Source organism: Chenopodium album, chromosome 19 (genome assembly GCF_948465745.1).
Source record: "Chenopodium album chromosome 19, dcCheAlbu1.1, whole genome shotgun sequence".
NCBI lineage: Eukaryota > Viridiplantae > Streptophyta > Magnoliopsida > Caryophyllales > Amaranthaceae > Chenopodium > Chenopodium album.
The window spans coordinates 3602737-3625068 of NC_137852.1; the positions used below are offsets into that span (position 1 = coordinate 3602737).

Consider the following 22332-nt stretch of genomic DNA (forward strand, 5'->3'; position numbering starts at 1 on the left):
TCAAACAAATGGCTTTACATGTACTTCAACTTTGATAGATACTGTAAAACTTGGGGTAATTGAAAGATTTCACAATAATAATTTAGTAACAGGCAAAAATAGTTTGTATATTCAAAATTTTCACCAACACTAACAGGATTCCACAGGTAAAAAATAAAACGATAAAAAAGTTTCTGGACCTTAACACTGCCACACTGGTATATTCCAATTACTGTTATTGGGAATTTTTCCAAATAACATTGGTATGTTTGACCTCTCTCTATGAACTATTATAGGGAAGATTTCTCAAAATTTGATACTCCAACAGTTCACTATAGTTTCTGTATGAACACTATTCATTCCTAACTGCAATGAACAAGGTTCTTCACTGTGGAATGCAAAATTTGATAATGCATTGGTAGCCTGATAAACCAAATCAAACTGAAGAGAGTTCCAACTTGCTAACTTTCAGATTGTTTAGGCCGCCAAATTTGCTGGGTTTGCTTTTGAGATACCTTAGCAGGTTTCTGTGTAGCCACATTATTGACTTGGCCAGCTTGTGGTGTGTGTGGTTGAGCGAGTCCTTCAGATGGCGTAGCAGCTTCTCTGGCCACTCTTTTAGGCTGACTTCGAGGGCTATTCCTTGGAAACCGTTGGATGTTTGCAGATGCTTGTCCTTGAAATACTTGATTAGCTTTTTGTGGAGTCATGTTGTTGGGGTGACTCAGTTGCCTTGTCCTCTGAAACGGATGCTGAAATTGCAGGGATGAGTTGCTGCTACTGCTATAGCGTGCATTGTGATTCGTCCTTGGATAAGTCCTACCATTGGCCATTGGACTTGCAAACGCCGCTCCAGGGAAGAAATGGGAAATTTCATACCTTACTAAACTGGGGATAAGAGTATTTCGAGTCTGATTCGGAGCAATAATCCTGTGGTAGGTGTTTGTGAACACTTCACCTATTCTTGTCAGCTGAGTGTTGGTAACAGCTCTTGCAGTATTCTCAGGTTGCTCAAAAGGATCTTCAATCTGTGATCAGATACAAGGACAATAAATTTAAGCCCCTTTTGAAAGAGCTGCACAAGAAGAAAGAGAGAAGGGAAATAACAGAGAGCATACAAAAATGGCAAATGTTTTAGGAAGCCATCTTGTAGTTGTATTTATGTCTTCCCAATGGCCTGTGTATGTAGAAATGCCTAGCTCTGTTGCCCTCGTACTAATGTCAGAAAACTGCACACCAGTGCCAGATAATCATATATCAACAGAAAAACCAACCAAAGTAAACTCATTAACCTCAAATGAAATATACTGATGGCTTCAAATAATAATGAAGATCATAGAACAGATGCAAAAGTCTAAATTTCAAGTTTGTGTATTCTTCTCCCAAGGCCTGATACAAAATTGACTAACAAGAACTGCTCGAAACAGAGCAAAAGGGATTGCCTCTTGTAGAAATCTAAATTATCTAGGAATGAAAAAATCAGTGAATCTTCCAACAGGTCCAAAGAAGCAGAGGCACATATCAGTGACATATCATACCTTTGCCAGGAAAGAGGTAAATAGCTCAGATAAACTGCTGTGGTTAACTCTTCTCTCTTTTCTAAATTTGGAAATATTACTTAAAGATATTTCTTCAATACGCCTTTCTACATCAGCCTTTATTCCTGCAGAAAGATAAATACATGCCCTCAGGGAACTTATAAAAAATTTATGGGTAAACTTATATTTCAGGACAAAAACTTAAAATGGTAACTAATTGTGCTATGGTGATAAAAAGACGTTACAGAATCTAGCGAGAAAGAGATAGTTCTTAAAAACTGTTCTTTGTTCCCTTTTCGTTTATAGGGAGGAAACAACAGGGAATTATGCAAATAGGTCCAAAACATATCACAAAAACCATAAACCCCTAACAAACTAAGTCACCCCCCATCCGAAAAATCATCACCCATTTTAGATTTTTAGAGTATCTCAAAAAACAAAATTACAATTTCTGTGTATCACTATCTACAAGGGTCAATCGGAAACTACCCGGTCATCATTGCAAGGATAAGGTTGTTTAACCTATCCAAGACAACAGCCGTTGAAGGTACTGGAATTTGGTCAATGTTCACATGTTGACTTTATACTTAGCAAAGACAGAAAATTCTTATTAACATCCGGAAATATGGAACAACCATCAAGCCATAGATACTTAAGAAATAACTCTATACATCAACATGACAGTGATTTTATTAAGTCCATTCTGCTCCCTTCTTTTCTTCACTTAATAAAGTATGTCTACCAAAAAAAGAAGTGAAAGGGTCTCGATACTCAACATCATAGCTCGCTTTTGTTTCCAAGAAAACCAATAAATACATAGTAAGGGAGGGAAATCAGTTCTCTAAGATGATAATATGACTGGAAAACTTTTCAAGGTGCTGGAAGGGGTTAGGGTGAGGGTTTCAATAATTAAAATATCAGACAGACACTATTTAGCACCTATAAGTTCATCTGCCATGTTCCCAGGGTACAGGTCTTTGAGTGGAGGCAAAATTGCTGGAAGACAAGTCTGCACAAGAAGGCCACAACAATAAATTACAAGGTCTGCTGAATACTGTAATGCCCATACATGATAGTGAATTACTTGTACTAGACAAGACAGTCAAACACAGTAAAATAAAGTCATGCATGAAGTAATTGTAATTGTGCATAAAAGATATGAAAGTTAAAACCTCAAGACCAAAAGACCTATTCATGCAATTCAATAAACCAGCATACCTGAAAATGGAAGATAACAAGTAAGGACAGTGAATATGAGTTAAAAGTCCCAGTTTTTGGACTATTGATATTGTTTGCTTTTGCCCACTCCTTGACCTACAAGAAAAGGTCTTATGCCTGTAACTAAGGTTATTTCCATGAATAAAACAGCTATCAAGTAGTTAACAATCATACCAGTAAAACCATATTCCTGAAACGCTGATCTATAAGGCTGATCCATAACAAAAATTTAGATTTCATCTTCCCTGACACGTTATTAATTGAAATATCACAAGAGATGTTCTGATATTTGCTCTCAAGTTTCAGAATAGGAACTCTGGCGTGAGATACAGACTGCAATCTTCTAAAGCTGCCTGCAAAACAAAATTTCCTATTAAAAAAAGGTGGTAAATAAACAAGCGGCTTACACTAACAATATTCTCACATATTCTATATTACTAAGATACACGATAGGCAGTACTCAGCTACTCACAGCCTAAGAGTCGTATTCTATATTCTATATTCTATTGCCATGGCATAGAAAGTCGAGAGTCAAAGTCACAAGTCTCTATATCAATCTCATACGTGTTGACTACAATTCTTCAGGTTCTCTATATCAATCTCATACGTGTTGACTATATTTCTTCAGGTTACTCAAATGGGCAGATTTGCCCAAACACCTGGCAGCTGGTGTAAATTCAGCGTAAGATAATTTTTAAGAGAGCCAATTATTACATTTTGTACAGTACACTATGGGATTTTGTATAGCATGTTCATGATCATCTATCAATGGCCAACTTTCAGACAAACTTATTTTTCCACATAGGACAGGGTTTCTTGCCTTAAGGCTACATCACATAGATCAGAGTTAGTTTGACAACAGAAACCCAATATGATCCCAATTCCCAAGTGATGCCAAGGTCAAGATATTATAAAACACGAGTTGCATTTATAGATATTAGCACTTAGCAAAGCAACAACCAAAATTCCTTCCCAAATGGAACCCATTGCTAACTATCACAGGGAAAAAAAAAAAAATGTCCACGTGTAAGCATTATATATGACAGCACATAGCATAACAATTGTCAAAATTAGAATGCTAGCATTTAGCTTTTTTTCATTAATACTTCGTAAATTGTTGGTTGTGAAATATGAGTTCAATATAAAGACCATAATCCCACAGACCCAAACTCATCAGACAATTACTTGTCCACAAACTTTGAACAAGGCTAATACGAAGTAATATTCATTTCACATCTCAAAAAACAACTCTTTTCCCCTGACAATCCTATACTGTCAAATACTAAACAACAAACTCATATAATTATAGTAACAACTAACAAGCCTCTCCCTTTTATCATGAGTAACATATAGTCATATACCCTAGACAGCAAGCCTCAAGTTTCAATTTAACAGATGGGTTATCTTTTAAGAGATCTTGGCAATGCTGCCATCACATAATAAAGAATTAGGTGTTCTTGCATTGAATAGATTTTTCTCATTTGAACTCAAAATTACAGGCATAATTTCAAACCTATTTCCTTTTAATGACAGACAGTCGATTCCATTGCTAGTTATTGCCTAAGGCTATGTTTAGTTCACTTTATTTAAGGACTTGTTGCTTATTCCATATCAAACCAAAAAACAAAGCTTAACATATCAAATTAGGAAAAAAAAAAAAAAGTTTAGATCTACTTCATTGTTTTATATGCGATTTTTCATTGCTAAATATCTTCAAATTCCATAATAAAAATTAAAAAAATAAAAATTAAAAAAAAAGAGAATATAAGATACTCCCTTCCTTCCTTAAAGTTCGACTCACTTTGCATTTGCACGGTCTCCAATGAACATCTTTGAGCATGAATATCTTCGGCTATGTATAATTGAAAATTATAAAAAGTTGATATCTAGAAAATTTATAATAAGGAATCTAATAAGATCTTATATGCTAATTTATTTATATTGTATAAGCCATAGAATGTGGTCAAAATTATTTTATTTTGACCCCATGCATAGTAAGTGAGTTGAACTTTCAGAAACGGAGGTAGTATTTAAAAAATACACATTAATACAAATCTAATAAGACCCCATTTGATATAATTTTTCCTTTAGCGTACATATAAAGTCAAAGTTTAGTCAAATCAAGCAATCACATCAGAAAAAAGAAAAAATAGATGAACTAAACATAACCTAAGTTTCAACAGATTGCCCACTGTGCAACTATTGCATCCAATAATTAGCGAGATACGTATGCCTATATGCAGACGTTAACTATCAGCAACAAAGACATGAAGATGATCAAGTATGATTTACAGAAAATAACCTGCCCTCCGTAATGCTTTAAGTACATCCCCTAATAAAGCCTGCTTGTGCTTCCTGGCAGCAACTGCAATGTATAATCCATTGGATAGCTCAATTGATATATCCAGATCTCCCCAGCGAGAAAATAGCTGTGACACAAAAGACCCAAATGGTTCCACAGTAGCACCTAAAAGCAGAAATTCAGCCCATATCAGTAAAACTAAAAAAAATCCAACATTTCTAAATACATATGCACTTGTGAATGATAAAGAACAACTCATGCGAACATGGTTTAAAGATTGTTATCAACCACTATTTTCTGAGCAGCTCATTCAAATACCTAATCGTCCAAACAAAACCAGAGAACTTTACTACTGTTACATCACACGGATCTTAAAGTCCAAAAAAGCAAGCAAGGATCATGAAAATAAGGAGAGTACAGAAGAAAGGGGGAGGCAGAACAATTCCGAGCATAAGAAAACATTGTATTAGCTACACAGATAAGTATAAAAGCAGAACGGTAACAACCCTTCTAAATTCCAAGACTTACCTCTCAAACTTTCAATTGTGCTGATAGCAACCCGTAACTCCTCAATTATCTGCATTCTTGTTTCCAAATCCTCTCTCAAGGGGTTGATGACATGAAGAATCTCATTAAGAGTAAGCTCCAACATACTTTGTGAGCCCATTTCAAAGGACTAGAAGATGCTGAACCTATAGGTGATACATCAGGATATTTAGAAATTCAAGCATTATAACCTTTAAGTTGTCAAATATGAGAATATAATCATTACTCGTACAATCTCATTACAAGCAACACATAATTGTAGCCTGCTTCCTTTATCAAATCTCCCGATTCCAAATGCATTCAATAATTACAAAATCCAAACAAGCAAATCAAATTTTAAATAGCAATTTCTCTCCCAACGACATAATATTAGTGGATGAATACTTCAGATAAAGTCAAAACCTAATCATCTTTCAGCGGTTGAATGTCTTGATTTGATACTCGTGAGAGACCACAACCATTAAGGACCTAAAAGCACGCAAAGCTGCTAGACTGATCTAGATGAAAAGAGGATGATATCAGGTGACAGCTGAGCTTCAAAATACTTCGCTACAAAAAGACACCGGAATGCTTGAACACCATAAAACTTGTGGATAGGATGCACCCTAATGCAGTAGGTACACTTCACTTCAGTACTATATGACACACAAATATGATACGGAGAATATCTAAGCCCACCAACTGGCTTAGGAATGCTCAGTTATATTGCTACTCCGTACTAACTTTCATATATATACAGCCATACAGGGACCCCTTCGTTCATAACTTTGCGTTATGGATAATTTCACCTAAGATCAATGTATCAAATAGAACGATGCTATTAACTTTAACAATAAATTGTAGAGACAAAACTATTGAGATTGCCAATAAGGTCTTGGTTCATGATTAAGAATTTAAGACTGAGGTTTGGAGCCATATGTAGGTCTTGCGTTCGGATTTCCCCAACCTCCACTCCCCTTTTATTATGTTATCTCTAACCTTGTCTTTGCATCTTCTATGAACTAATTAGAATTGTTTACTTTTCCTTTAACCTCGAGAAAAAATCTAGTACGGAATACTCATTTGACAAAATAAAAATGTAGGACTTTAAGCTGAGTATGAAATTAAGAATATACTTTAATCTTCTCTAACAGCGACAATTCCCATCTCATACCCTAAAACGAGGCAATAAATTCAAGTAATTTGAAGTCAACTTTAAACCAGAAAATTTAAAAAAAAAAAAAAAAAACAAAACAAATACGGAGTAAACGATTCCAAACTATGGGCAGTTTCGTAATTGAGTCGAAATTGCATAAATTTGCGACAATTAATCAAACAAAGAAGTTGGCAGCGATCAAAAAAACCCAGAATTGATTAGTTAGAAACACTGTTCAACTAAGCAATAAGAACATAATTTAGACTCCCGCAATGATAAAAATCAGAAATTGAACCAACATCGGAACACCCATTCGAGAAATTCACACAAACAATTCATCGAACACTTAGTGGGCAATAGCAAAATTGCATGCATCGAAGTTTCAATGTAAACCCAGAAGTAAAAAAACTTACTCAGAGATTTTGTTAGGGTTAGATTGATCGTAGTAGCGCCATTGAGAGTGGGTCTCTTTCTCTCTCCTCCTCCCTGAAAGTGTGAACTCTGAACACACTACAAGTAGTACACCCAAAAATAAAATGGGACTAGTATGAAATTTCAAGGGGAAAATAAAAGTTTTTTAATGTGGGGCGGGAAAAAAGATGATAAATTTTGCTTCTTTATTCTCAGGTTAAGTAAAGTAATTACTCAACTCTTAAGAAATGTTCAACAGATTGTGAGGAAAAAGAGAGGAGAAATCAGTGTTTTTTTTTAACTTTGACCTAAAGACATGAAGTATTTGTGTGTTGGCACTTTGGAAAACAAAAGTGTTGGATGGTAAGCCAAAATTTAGGAATTGTAAGATTGTCGTTGTTACAGTCATAAATGACTCTAATAAGGGCATATCCGTCTGTTCACTTTTACCGCATTTGGAAAAAAATAGCATGTGTTGGTATTTCATTATATATTAGATGGTATCATCATGATATCAACAACCTTATTCAGTGATACCAATGGCCTTGATATCAACGAATGCAAAAATATTTTGTTGATATCAATACATTTTGTTACTGGTAGCCTGGTATCATGTGAAATATCAACGTGTATTATTGGAGTCATTCATGACTTTAATTATTAGAAGCTAAGAAATCCTCGCCAAAAATTGCACTATAATCAAGTTTAGATGGGTTGCTTTGTAACTAAAATGAGAATTTGAGGATTGAAAAAAGGTAATTGCTGGTTGGAATTTTTGCATAAGAACCAAGAAATAATGTTTGTAGACTTCACTCAAATTATGATAGTTAATACGAGTATTATTTTTATGCTATAATTTAAATTATGAGTTTATTATGGAGTATATTTATATAAGGCCCAACAAACACACGGACATGCGATGGGCTTGAAAACATCAAAGATTAATGGATGTGGAAAGTGTTGGGTTTCTCATTAGATAGGCTTCAAAACATTAAGTTGAATGGATGTGGAATGGCTAGTCATGTCATGGGCTTGAAAATCGCATTTTAAGAAGTGGCGAATCTTGTAATGTTGGGAATCATCTTTTTTTTTTTTTTTTTTTTTTTAATGGAGAAAAATCTTTGCAATATTTTTGGGGGAGAATTTTGACTAATTCCTTTTTGTAAAAGAAAATACGTAGTATAATGAGAATTTTTTCATCTACTCCAGCCTAACTTAGACTTTTACCAAAACTATAAAGTATAACAGGGGCACATGGCAATGATATACACATAAATTGTTCTCGAGTCTTAATAACTACTCGTACCTTCAAAACCTTTACCATATTAGACATCTCTATTTGAGTCAATGAAAAGAGGAAAACCATTTTAAAGGTGGAACTCAAAATGATTTATTTAAATATAAAATAATTGAGATAAAACCCAAAAACTAAGGGCTTGTTTGACATCGTTTTTGGTTTTTAGTATTCTATTTTTTTGAAAACAAAAAACCAAAAACATGAAATAAGAAAAAGATGTTTTCACTTTTCTGTTTTCAGTTTTCAAAATTATAATGATTTTAATAAGTTTAAACAATTTTTTATTCATTATACGACATATATCATATGATTTTGAAAAATTAAAAACCAAAAAACAGAAAACCACAACAATGCCAAACGATCCCTAAAATGTCCAACATTTCATAATTATAGCCAAAGAATTAGTCATCCCACCCAGCTAACCATTACAATGGATAACATTATTGCTAGTTTACCATTCCATTGAAGCATAATGACCTTATTGCCCTCTCAATTTCCTTAATCATAACCCCACTGACCAATCTGGACGTGACATCTTTTGTTTTTGTTTTTTTTTTTTTTTTTACCAATTTATCCTTCATTGTTTTCCATTGTGATGCATACGTGTATTATCTTCTTATAATAATAACTAATAATAATATGGGAATATATATAGGATAATAGACAAGTTGTAGCTCTTCAAACCTATGAAAGGCCTTTCAACTTGGAATCAAAATCTTGCCATATCTTCTCATTAATTATCTCCCAACTTTTTTCTCCTGGAAAAAAGATAAGTTGATAGCCCTACTTCCATTTTCTTCCATCCACTAAAAAAAAACAAAACAAACATACAGTTTTGTTCTTCTCTTGAATGATTCTGTTTTTCATTCAACAAAAGTTGTAGTTTTTACTGTTATCAAATCGCTATATAATACTCTCTTGACTAATTACTTTTTTTTATTTTTTTTTTTTTTTTTTGAGGAAGACTAATTACTAGTTGAACAAATTAAGATTTAGTTTTTTTTTACTATTATAATATGGTCAAAGTTTAATATTGTACTTCAAGTATACATTATTCTTCAAGTTTAATAAACAAACATATAAATTGGTGGATACAATTCCCTCTTTATTTATTAATTTATTTATATTACATTTTTATAAGAAAGATGCAATCACCAATTATTTTTGTGGAGTAGATACATAAGAAAACTAGTTTGATTTTTCATTGGATATTAAATTTGTTTTGTGATCTATTAGATACAAAACACATCCATGAAGGTCAGTCTCTTTGCACAGTTGCCAAATTCTTGTGAATACAAAATTCAATACACTTACCTTAATTTTGCTGAACTGAAATTATTTTTACTGAACTGAACTTATTTTTACTGAACTTAAATTATTTTTACTGAACTTAAATTATTTTTACTGATGTTCTATTATAATTTTTCTTTAAGAAAACTGAATTTTACTGGACTGAAATTATTTTTACTGAACTGAAATTAATTTTACTGAACTGAACTTATTTTTACTTAATATTATTTTTTTAAGGTGAATAGAATAAGGCCTTACTTCTTATAGTATTAACTCTTATACCCGGTAGTCGGGTACCCCTCATTAATGTTACTCTGTATCTAAGTCCAAATATCATTAGGGATCTTTTGAATTCTCCGTACTGTATATCATATCTTTGGTGCTATCAGCCAGCTGCATATAATAAATCTAGCACAATCTTACTACATGTAGACCTAACAAAGTAGCACTATTTGTTTCTGCTACATCAACCTCAGCTCAAAGCTGTCAAATAAAGGAAACTCAAAGAAAAGTATTGTACGTTTCATCAATTAATCCTTAGTACAAGGACAAGATGCAATCTAACCATAGATCAAGGGTAAGATGGAAATCATTTATCATTTCAGCCTTGATCAAAGGATAAGATGCAATTAACCATAAAGATCAAAGGATAAGATGCAATTAACCATAAACTAAGAACAAGACGGAATTAACTGATCAATAGCTTTGATCTAAGGATAAGATGCAATTTAAGCATAAACCAAGGATAAAATGGAAATCATTGTTTAATTGTAAGTAATACACAATAATTAATAAGACAAACGTTGATATACTTAGAAGTTAGAAACTTAGAGCTTATTATGGACCATGCTAGGCCTACAATCGCCCACAAACCAAGTTACTCGGGTTTCAAAGCAAGGCCAAAGTTGATCAACTTAGAGCTTATTATGGACCATGCTAGGCCTACAATCGCCCACAAATCAAGTCACTCGGGTTTCAAAGCAAGGCCGAAGATGATCAACTCTATAAGAATCGGCCTAATCTTAGGGTAGAACCAAAACAACCCGTAAGGCCGTAACCATAAGACATTGTGATGATAGATCGAGTACCGATGATGATGATGTTGCAATTAAGACAAGCAAGCTAGTTGATATGTCTTGAGGAACACTGATTAAATCCCCCAACACACCACAGATTATTGGGATATGTATTATGTACCCTTCACGAAATTTAGACAAAGTCTTACTTTCAAATCACGCTTATGATTACAGTATTTTCATATCAAAATCACCATAAATTATCACCATGTTAGTGGGCCTCTCTAAATATCTCCTCTATTATTCTTCTTATCTTTCAGCATCCCCTTTCACTAATTTCATAATTAAAATAATAATAACAATAATAATAAGTTAATTGGGCATTAAAATATCTACTAATAGATACAATTAATTAGTTTAAAATAGAACATGGTACAAATTAATTACCACGATTTTCTTTTTTTACAATTTGATGAATCTAACATCATCGTGGATGATTCCTCCTATACCCAAAGTTACCCTTCCTTGAGTTCCTTCCATACATTTGGCCATTTTTTTTAACCATCAATATTACGAAACCTTCCTACAAAGAAACGCTAATAAAATTTAAAAAATAAAAATCTAAAAATTCCCATCCTACTTGCAACAAAAACTACCTCAAAATTTCAATCATTTTTATTATAATTTCATTCATTTCCTAAGATCAACTACCACAACACTGACATTATCAGCGCTTTGCCTCGCCAAAGCCAACTTCGTCAGCAATATCGAAGCATCCGAACACGCCTTATCGGAACTATCCTTTGTAGCCACAACCACAGCTTCGTTCCCAGGCGAACGAGGCGGCGATGCCGGCTTTTCGGCATTAATCAAGCACATCCTCGCCACGGCCGCAGCCGTTTCGTTCGATACAACATCCCATAGTCCATCACTGGCTAAAATCAAACACTCGTCATCTGAGGTCCGATCCGTAACCGTTACTTCCGGGTCGGGTATCACATATGGTTTTAGATAATTATCTCCGATTGCTCTGGACATTGCTAACATACCCAGCACTCTTGCACCATCCCAATATATTACTCGACCACCGGCTTCTTCAATCCGGGCCAACTCATCGGGTCTATCCGGCTGCAATAACAAATTCAAATAAATATTAATTCTCCACCTTATAATAAAAATAAAATTGTAATTATGACGTCATCATAGACCGGTGAAATTACCTTATGATCATTAGATAGAGGGATGGCGACGCCTTTACGGCAAAGCACGGCGCGTGAATCACCGCAGTTTGATACAACGATTTTTTCCGGCGTTACGACGGAGACAACGGCGGTAGATCCGACGGCGTCGCACTGTGGTGTTTGAAGCTCACATCGACAACTCGTCGATGTTGAAGCACCGCCGTTCTTCGCTCTGTCTCCTACTTCTCTATCCATTCTAGTGAAGCTCTGAGACAACGCCTGAGTCCAGTCATCGTCTTCGTTTTTCTCGATCTCTTCCTTAACAATCGCATGCATCCGCTCTTTACATCGCTTCGCAACCTATAATATACAAGCAAAAAATCAATCAGCAACCAAAAAAAAAAAAAAATATCAACTCACGCGCTCAAATATTTTGAATCGGATGAGTGAAATCCAGATTCATTGTAAAAGATGTCGAGTAGGTAATTACATGAGAGCAGCCATGGCCGTCGTAGACACCGTAGAAATGAAATCCGGTTTGATTTTTGGAATCGTCTTTTTTGCAGAAAGAAGGACGAATGGTAACCGCATCTTCCATATCTCTTCTCCGACCACAAACAGAAGTGTAACCGAACTTAGGAAAGTCATCATCAACGGTTGATTTCTTAGATTTTTCGCCGGGAAATTTCAAGGTCAAAAAATTCTCACACTGCGCCGCCGGTAAAATCAACGTCGGCTGTTGTTGTGGTGGTTGTTCATCTTGATCTTCAATTTTGCGGCGTTTGAAGCGAGTAGTATCAGCAATATCAGTGATAAACTTTATCTGACGGAGTTCCATTCTTCTCCTCCTAGCGGTTCGTGAGGCCGGTTCAACCGGACTAGTCGGTTCATTCTCACCAACGTTGATACCGCAACACATTCCCGCCATTTGATCAGAGAAAGTAATAGTAGTAGCAATGATGAATTGTAGAAAGAATAAAACCGGGTTTAGACCGGAGTAATGTAGAATAACAAATGAATTGAGAGAAAAAAAGGTTTGAAGTGAAGAAATAATGGAGAGAGAGAAATGGGAGGGGGGGGAAGAGGGGTCTTTAAAAAAAGAGGGGGAAAGACGGGCAGAGGGAAAGGGGCTGCCCGTGAAAGAAGCGGGCAGGGGGAGGGTGGGCCGACACGTCCAGTTGGAGTGACGTAGAGTAAAGAAAGGAGGAAGGAGAGGCGTTGGATTAAGAATGGAGGAGTGAGAGATGAAAGAACACGTGGAGATAGGTTTTGACGGGTGGGAGGTGGGGAATTAGAGAGGATACGTGGACCAATTAGAGAATAACACGAACTGTTGAACCGGCCTTCCTTTTCTGACACGCATGTGGTCCTTTTGTTGCAGTACCCGTAACCAACCTCGCGCCGAACACACTCACCTTCTTTTTTTTTTTTTTGGGTTTCCTGTTTATTTTTTAATTTATTTATTTATTTATTTTTTTACCGTTCCATTTTTTGATAATAACCATTTTACTAGGGAGTAGTACTGTATTTTTTTTTTAGTATGAGTAGTAGTATGGTTTACACGCATGGAATTTATTCAAAGTTAAGCTGGCAAGGGGCCAAGGGTTGAATTTGTTGGGTCCAATTTGGGATTTTTGATTGCGAAGGCTTTGAATCTTTGATCCTCTAATAAGGATTTTTTATTTTGGCATTTATTTAATTTTTTTTTTTTTTTTTTTTTTTTTCTGTTGTTGCATGGATCAAATACTTTCTTCGATTTTTAATGCTTAGCTTGCAACATGTTTCTAAAATGAAAATGTCATAATATTTGTAATACGCCAATAATTGGATTGTTTTTATTGTTAAAAGTTGTACTATTAACCTTATTTATAGCTCATAACCCACCGAATTATATTCCTAACAATCTCTCATCCCCATTGTATTGCAAGTAATAAAAAATAGAGGAAGGATAGTTTTTATGTAATCAACTGTATGATTTTTAAGTCATCGACTCTATAACGTGAAATTAGCTATATTGACAATATTTAGGGATGGATGGAATAATAAGCTATGTTTTACAAAATGTGAAATTAGGGTTAGACAAGTGTGTTAAGTCAAATGTTGAAAGTAATATGAGATCGAGAGGAGTAACAAACCTCAAAATAAGAAGGTTGTAGAAATGAGCATAATCTTGGTTAGGTTTCCAATACTACAATATAATAAAACAGAAGAGGAAAAAAGGTGGAAGAGGTGGGTAGAGGAAATAGATGGAAAATGTGAAGAGGCAACAGGTGTTTAAAAAGAGGTGTCCTTCTCAAAGGCAAAGGGAAAGGCAGAAATTCAGAAAACAAAAAAAATTAAATAAAGGAAAAATGTGAAGGGGTGAGTGATCTGACTCATCTGAGTGGTAATGGGACCACAAACAAAATACAAATGCCACATCTCATAAATCCAGAATTTAAACTTTTTTTCTTAGGGAGTCTTCATTTCTTCAGCAATCTACTCTCTACTTTCGACACCTGTCTCTTGCTTGACGTGGCTCTGAAGCCGCTTTTTTTGGATTTTGCTGCATTTGTATTTAATTGCTTCATTCTCTGCTTCTACCGGTTTTTATTTTTCCCCATTTTGAGAAGATTTCATGATAGTACTTTTTTTGTTTTCGGGGTTGGGAGGAGAGAAATATTTTTATTTACTCTGGACAGATGATGAGAATCGATCATAAAATCTCCTAAAATTAAGAGGGAAACTCTAACCAACCTAGCTATATTTCATGACACAATTTGTTAAATTACTTTGTCCCTTTCAATTTCAGCTGTTACATTTTGACTTTTGATGTTATTCACACGATCATTTACTTTGACTTCAGTCGTGATTTATTCTTAAGAAAAAAACGTATAAGTTGAGTGAAGTTTTGTTTGATTCGTCTTCACGGTTATTTTTCAAATGTTAACGTATTTAGATAAATGTATCAACTAATGTAAAACTGTATTATATTAGTATAAATATTGAGGCACACCAATAAGTCAACTAGATGATCCAAAAATTAATTGTGTAGGTTGTTTTTTCTTTAAAAATAATGCATAGGTTTATTTGTATATACATGGAAGGGGGAAACTGTTCAAGAATATAAATAAACTCTTATTTTTGTTTACTGTTCCGTACTACTAGTAATAAGTTACTAAGTTAACATATACCGAAGGCAACTTCGAACTTGGCTAGATGATTCTAATCTTGTGTATGCGGAATTGTTTTTAAAAAGTACGTAGTACTGTATTTGCTAATTCAACAGACAGATTGACAAATTTTCACTAACTTATTTAAAATTTATGTGAATTAGTCTATATTAATATGAAGAGATGACTTTTGCATTATTTTATATGGAGTATGCGAGTATCAATCAATAAGTTTTTGTGTAAAACCGTTTCAATGTTCTACCTAAATACTCCTTATAACTCTTGTGTCTATGCGGTACGCCCCTACTCTCCACATAAAAGGTATACGTCGTTATTTTATTTAGTAAACAACTAAACATATTGGACCTGGATGTCAAAAAAAAAAAAAAAAAAAAAAGGAATATTGGAACATATATAAGGTTTCGTTTACTTTAACGATTACTAAATATTTAGTCTTTGCCGTCCATAATAAAGTAAATGGCTTTTTTCATGCAAATGGCGCTGACTGATGTTTAATTACATTAATTAAACATCTTACTCGTATGTTTCACTGTCACCTTCCCTTATTCTTGTTAATTAAAGAGGGTACTATATGCTAATGTCAGAGTTAGCTAACCTATGCTACTTATAAATTAAATTATGGTTTGATTAGTTATTCAGTCGTTAATATAGTAAGGTTGATCCAATCTAATTTCGACACTCCAATAACAATCATCCTCTACTTTTACTTTTATTTTTAAAATTATTGCCTTTAATGGGAATCAACCTCTATTATGAAAATATGGTATGAAAATTTACTACTAAAGGAATTTTTAATTGAAAATATATACATAAAAAAAAAAAAAAAAAAGGAGAACGTAAAGTTTGCAACTATGTACATGTATCTTTGTACGTGTCTTCTAAGAAGTAGTCATCATAAATTTTTTAATATTATTCACGTTAGTTGCTGACATGTGTATATTTCTCATTTTAATTTTTAGGATTAGAATATTTTTTGTAGGGTTTTAAATCACGAGATTTAAAGAAAAGATTATATCATTCACATGACTCAACTCCCACTAGTTGTATTATAATTCACATTAAATGAAGGCCCTGTTCTCTTACGTTGAAATTCAGTTCAGTTTAGTTTAGTTTAGTTCAGTTCAGCTCAACTCCTAATTTTTTTCTCTTTTAAAATATTCAGTTCAATTAAGTTAAGTTCAGTTCAGTTCAGCTCAGTTCAATTCAGTTCAGCTGAGTTCGGTCAATGAGAACAGACCCTAATAATTTTGGGCCAATATAATTATAATTCCTCTATATGTTTTTTTTTTTTAAATGGTTAAACTTTAATCGGCGTATATGTAATATGTAAATGTACAACATTAATTAATTAATTAATAATAATAATAATAATATTTTTAATTAACAATAACTATATAAACTACTCAAAAACTATAATCTTACAGAATATGTATAAAGTACCAATGGTGTGCATAATTCTCTGTACAATCATACAAGTATGATTTTTTTTTTTTTATTTTTTTTTTGGGGGGGGTAGAGAGTCATTAGGGCAGGAGTGAGAATCAATCACAAAATCTGCTGGAATCGGGATAAATGTTTTTACTACTTGAGCTATCCTTTAATCTCTCATCGTACAAGTATGTTACGATTACTATATTTTCGAATTGTATACGATAAAACCGTATAATATTGCTAAACTATGACTTTATTATTGGGAATATCATACTCCGTATCATATTACGGAGTATTATTACGGCTACATGTAAAATTAAGAAATGAGTGGCTGAGAATGAATGCATTAAATTGCAGACTTAGATGAATACCTCCCACTCTCCCAGTTTCAAAGAAAAAAAAAAAGAAAAAAAAAAAGTATACCTCCCATGTCGCATGAGAAAAGGGCAGCATTTTCAAGATCAATTTCGCAACAAATAATCAACCAAGAGTCACCAAGACTCACCACGTAATCACGTACATTGGCAGTCTGATAATTTGTTTTAGTCATATATTCAAATTCTCATATTCTAAAACTTTCACCAAAAAATAAATAAATAAATAAATCTTTGCTCCGCTTACACAAGTATTTTTTAGGTCATTACAGCCGTATCCCTGAACAAAAGTAGTAAGCAAATTCAACAATAATTTGTTTGTTTTAAACATTCTTATTAAATAGTCTAGAGGCATCATTTTCTTGATCTTATTTGACAAATTTATTATTCGTCTTGCAGGAGGGAATTGAAAGATTTGGACGGATAAGGAAAAAGAAAAGGTACATCATATGAGATGTTTTATTTGAGTTAAGTATAAAACAAGGGACTCAATTCTTGCGAAACGTGGGGAAAGGGGACTCTATTTATTTTATAGAGAGAAAAGGGACTGGACTAGAATGAGTTTGGGTTTTCGGTGGGTTCTAATTAATTAAGGGAAAGAATTGAGTCCCCTTGGTTAAACAATTGAGTCAATTTGATCAACTAAAAAAAAGGAGTATGTTTTTTTTGTTTTTTTTTTTTGGTAAATATTTTAATTTAAGACCAATAAAAAAAAAAGTTCCTTACTCTTTTTGGAACAAAAATAAAGCATAAAATTACAACACTTTGAATGTTTATTTTCTTCATCATCTTCATTACATCCTCGACCTTCTAACTCCACATTTCTCTTTAATTAAAATTATGACCATCTCATAAACTAACTCTGACTCACGTGGACTGTCAACCAACCTACCACCTAATATAATCACACCCATCCACTTGTTTATAGTTTGGGCATATTAGAAATCTCATAAAAGGATGCTTGACTTTCTTAGAAACTCTCCTTAATGACCTTCTATTGCAATATACACTAGGCTTATCGATAATTTTTTTTTTAAAAAAAAAAAAAAAATTAGGGCCCTACAAGCCTTCACTAAAATTACGATGTGTGCTTCTACTACAAATGCAAGACAAATAAGCTACAAACCAGAGAGATGAAGAACATTAAAAAATTATTAAAAGAATACTTTTTTTGGATAACAAACATTAAAAAAATTTCAAGAACAAAGCTTTTGTATTGTTGTTGTACTTTCTTAATTTCAAACAGCCATATTTTCAAAACAATCAGCAGAAATTATTAATGAAGGGATTGAATTTGTCTGGTTTAATCAAGGCAATAATGAGGGGACTTAATTCTTCTTGGGTTAAAGGGGAGTTAAGTCACCTGAAAATACCTCCTAACACCAGAAATTTAACTCTAGTCCCCTTTTCCTCTGTAAAATAAATAGAGTCCCCTTTCCCCACATTTTGCAAGAATTGAGTCCCCTGTATTATACTTAACTCTGTTTTATTTTAAAATTACTTATTATCGTACTAGTACATATTAAATTTAATTTAAAAAGACAAGTTATGTAATATAATGAATTTTCTTATAGTTTTGCGCAAACATAGAATCACAATTCACAATGAATAATACTCAATTTTGAGGAGGTAGGGATGGAGATGATCTACATATATTGTGTATATATAGTCAACAACTCATATTCAGACTTAGAAGATACGAAGAAGCAAATAGGGATATCATCAAAAGGGGCAGAGGTGGAGGATGGTAACTCCAATCCCTTTTGCCAAACCTATAGATCATTTGCCAAACCTCTCTATATTCTCACCCCATTGACAATTGATTTTTGAAAGTGACATAGACGATTGGAAAAATCAAGTAATCGGTTGAGCTAAAGTTAGCTTTGTAACTTATCGATAATAACTAGGTCTTTAAGAAATTATGAGGCAAACTAAACAAGATTATATTTTACCCTCATAAATTTTTATATATGGCTTGCCACACGGTGTGGCCGGAGCTACTTGGTTAGGGTTTAGATACTTGATCGGTCAGAAATTACTTGGTCAGGGATTATCCGGTCGATGTTTTGATGTGTGTCAGCTTGCTGGACGGTATGGCCGACCATTCCCAAAAAACGTAATTTGACCTAATATCATAATATAGATTGGTGTGAATATAATGTTAAATTTTTGTTAATTTATTATGGAGTACATCAAGTTAAATTAGGTCCATTTAAACTCTATAATTTGTGGGTAAAATAAAGATGTGAAAGGAGTACAAATTTACTGTACAAAATATCCCTGTTGTATTTTATTTTATTTTTCTTTATTTTTTTTTTCTTTCAAAAAAAAAAAAAAAATTTAGGAAAAGTTGATGATCATGTTGCATTTTGCAAAGTTGCAATTGCTATTTGAGTATGTTGCTTGGAAACGCCGGAATAAAAAAAGTCCGAAGATAGATTGACCTAAAAAGAAAGGGCGACTTGGAAAGTGACACGTGTAGGGTCATTTTTAGAGAGAGTTGGGAACAATTGTGGGACCCAAAGGAAGATCACACGAATCCTAAAACAGACCTAACATGAAACCTACATTTTCCACTTATACTTTGCCACGTATTTTTTCTATTAGCTGGCAACTGTCAACCATTATTATTCACCCTTCACTCCTTCTAGTGCCACGTGACGACTGTCCTAATTTTTTAATTCTATTTATAGTAAATCATTTTTTTTTTACTTACGGAGTGTTTAATTAATTTACTCCATAATTTTTTATTTCAAGAACAAGAAAGAGTGGAAAATTATCCTATTGACATGTCAATCAATTCATTCCCTTAAGTTTGAGGTTGAGAATCAGTTTGCATAATACTGTACTTAATTCTTTTATGTCAATATTAATTTGGTTAGTACTAATTACTATTCATGGAAAACTACATAGTATAGTGTAGAATAATACAAAGTACTTATGAATCAGATATTAAATCATCAACGGGTCAAATATTACAAAAGTATTAAATTTAAATTATACATTCACAACACTAATTGGCTTAATAATTTGTCAAAGTTATATTTTAATTGGCTAAAATTGTACTCTCCTTGAATGTTGAAATCAAGGACGTTTTGGTTAACTAACTAATGACATTTGAGTTACATCTTACATTCCTATATATGACGTGCTATCATTAGTACGTAGTACTTCTTACTAATAAAAAAGTAGCATGCATATATGTCTAGTTGTCTACTAATTGACAAAATATTTTAAGATGGCACCCAAAATTTTACACTATAGCGGAGTAAAAATAAAAATTGTAAAATAATCTCATAATAATTAAAAAAAAAAAAAAAAAAAACAAACAATGTAAACAGACAGTAATTACTGTAGAAAGTAATGGAATATAAATTAACGGGCCTTGGAGACAATCAAATGAGCAGGGCCCACTGGCTTTAGGGCATAAAAGTAATGTTGCATCGTGTCTGATTTGATGCTGTCCCGTTTCTAGTTTCTAATCTTAATCATGAAACGTTTCCTTTTAAGGTGTTGTTTCAAGTTTTTCTAAGGCTGGCCCACTCTTCAAAGTTACTTACTACCTCCGTTACATATTATTTGCAACGATTTGACATAAAGTAGAGAGGAAAAATGTCTAATTGTTGCAAATAATACTCCGTACATAACGGAGGTAATATATAGGAATTAGGGAATAGTTCAGCAAATTCCGATTTTTTTCAACTCTCTATTAATTTGTTTAGAAATATAAAATGTTGTTTAGAGTTGTAGTAGTATATTTGTCAATGTTCAATTATAACCCAAATTAACTTTGATTTTTTTTAATTAATAACTAGTGTGTGACTCGGACATCGCTCTGAGTGATACTTTGAATAATTTTATTTTTATCTAGTTGCTTTAATTTAAAAGTCTTGTTAACTTCTAGATTGTGGATAAATTAATATACAATGACCAAAATAATTTATTTTGGATTTATTTTGCTTTTATTCTACTCCGTACATTTTAATACTCCATACATAAATAAATCCGAATTAACAGAACATGATTTATTTCTAGCTAAGCTGGTAATACATGTTGTTTTCATTCAATGAGGTTTTGGGTTCGAATCTTTTAATTTAGAAACGTCTTTTAATATATATTAAGTATAGACAGATTATAAAAGGTATATAATACGAGTATAATGTTATCTATTGTAACAATATATATATATATATATATATATATATATATATATATATATATATATATATATATATATATATATATATATATATATATATATATATATATATATATATATATGACAGCTTAAAATAAAAATAGTATTGTGGTTTACTAATATTAACTTGTCTTTTCGGATGAAATTAAGGACATTTTGGTGCTTTTTAGTATTTCGTATTACATACTTAATTTTTTGTACATAAGTTGTCGATTACTTGTGTCTTTTCTTAGTCATAATATGACTCAATGAGGCAAGACTATGAATCATTCATGAAATCACACTCTTGCCTTAACCGCACACAACAATGTGGAATGAAGTTTAAAAGCTTTAGCAGAGGAACCACACGATTTTTATATTATAGTCTTCAATAAGATTATTCTATACAAGTCTATCAGCAACGCTACACATCAAATACAACACAACGTGTCGTAAAGTAAGAAACCTCAATAGATCCTTAGTCTAACCTTCGATGAACCAATCCCTAGAAAATAGATCTTTGTTATCACTCTCATATTAATATCGAGTTGATGTGTTAATTAAATTGTCACGGGTGGCGCTACAAAATCTAAAATCAAATTTCGTATACATTAGTTCATTTTACGACTCTTTTGACAATTAAACCCTCTCCGATAGATAAGATAAATATCTTTTCCAAAGAAGGTTTCTTTAAATCATCAAAATTATATACGAGAAGTTGGGTTGGTGCGGTGCATAGATGCACCAGCTAGTAGTTGGACATATTGTGACTACATTAAGATTTGTAACCACGTGTCACGCTGATGATTATAATATAATTAGAAAAAACAATTAATAATGCCGTACCTACGACTCTATGAAAGACTACGAGGATTACGATTTTCTTCGAGAAAATGTAAATATAAAAATATAAGTAAGAAATTAGTATTATTGTATTAATAAACAGTAAGGTGGCAAAATTATAATAACAATAATAATATATATATATAAAAATAAAATTGACGGTTTAAAATGTTAGAAAGTTAGATATTAGGCTCACCTCAATAAAAATAAAAATAAAAATAAAAATAATACTATAATGAGGTCCAAGATAATGACGTACATTAATTAATACTATTTGATGAACACGTGGCTTTTCCTTTTTATTTTATTTTATTTTTTTTTGATGAGAATTGGATTTGTCTAACATGAGTATTATTTGATGTTGGACCAAACTAAGGCCCATGGGACCAAATCATCAATAATCTATTCTGAAAAAGAAAAG

General features: G+C 32.8%; 2 protein-coding genes across 2 annotated transcripts; both read right to left on the reverse strand.

The window, feature by feature from the left end:
• Positions 1–86: 86 nt before the first annotated feature.
• LOC145594875 (protein HESO1-like) lies at positions 87–7331 on the reverse strand. Its single transcript, XM_081651220.1, has 9 exons — positions 7132–7331; positions 5566–5729; positions 5038–5202; positions 2910–3088; positions 2736–2831; positions 2457–2526; positions 1518–1642; positions 1098–1208; positions 87–1007 (listed from the first exon to the last, which is right to left on the reverse strand). Exons 2-9 carry the CDS (start codon positions 5702–5704, stop codon positions 441–443), a joined length of 1452 nt encoding a protein of 483 aa, XP_081507346.1. The 5' UTR covers positions 5705–5729; positions 7132–7331; the 3' UTR covers positions 87–440.
• Positions 7332–11108: 3777 nt separating this feature from the next.
• On the reverse strand, positions 11109–12967 carry LOC145595110 (protein phosphatase 2C 37-like). Its single transcript, XM_081651472.1, has 3 exons — positions 12404–12967; positions 11953–12273; positions 11109–11860 (listed from the first exon to the last, which is right to left on the reverse strand). The coding sequence occupies exons 1-3, from the start codon at positions 12839–12841 to the stop codon at positions 11423–11425; spliced, it is 1197 nt and encodes a 398-aa protein (XP_081507598.1). The 5' UTR covers positions 12842–12967; the 3' UTR covers positions 11109–11422.
• Between the last annotated feature and the right edge of the window lie 9365 nt (positions 12968–22332).

Excerpts from the sequence above, each read along its gene's own strand:
- LOC145594875 (XM_081651220.1), bottom strand. The coding sequence starts at position 5,704 with ATGGGCTCACAAAGTATGTTGGAGCTTACTCTTAATGAGATTCTTCAT. Across the intron at positions 3,089-5,037 it reads TAAAGCATTACGGAGGGCAG|GCAGCTTTAGAAGATTGCAG; the intron begins GTTATTTTCTGT and ends TTTGTTTTGCAG. Across the intron at positions 1,008-1,097 it reads CTAAAACATTTGCCATTTTT|ATTGAAGATCCTTTTGAGCA; the intron begins GTATGCTCTCTG and ends ATCTGATCACAG.
- LOC145595110 (XM_081651472.1), bottom strand. The coding sequence starts at position 12,841 with ATGGCGGGAATGTGTTGCGGTATCAACGTTGGTGAGAATGAACCGACT. Across the intron at positions 12,274-12,403 it reads ACGGCCATGGCTGCTCTCAT|GTTGCGAAGCGATGTAAAGA; the intron begins GTAATTACCTAC and ends TGTATATTATAG. Across the intron at positions 11,861-11,952 it reads CTCTATCTAATGATCATAAG|CCGGATAGACCCGATGAGTT; the intron begins GTAATTTCACCG and ends TTGTTATTGCAG.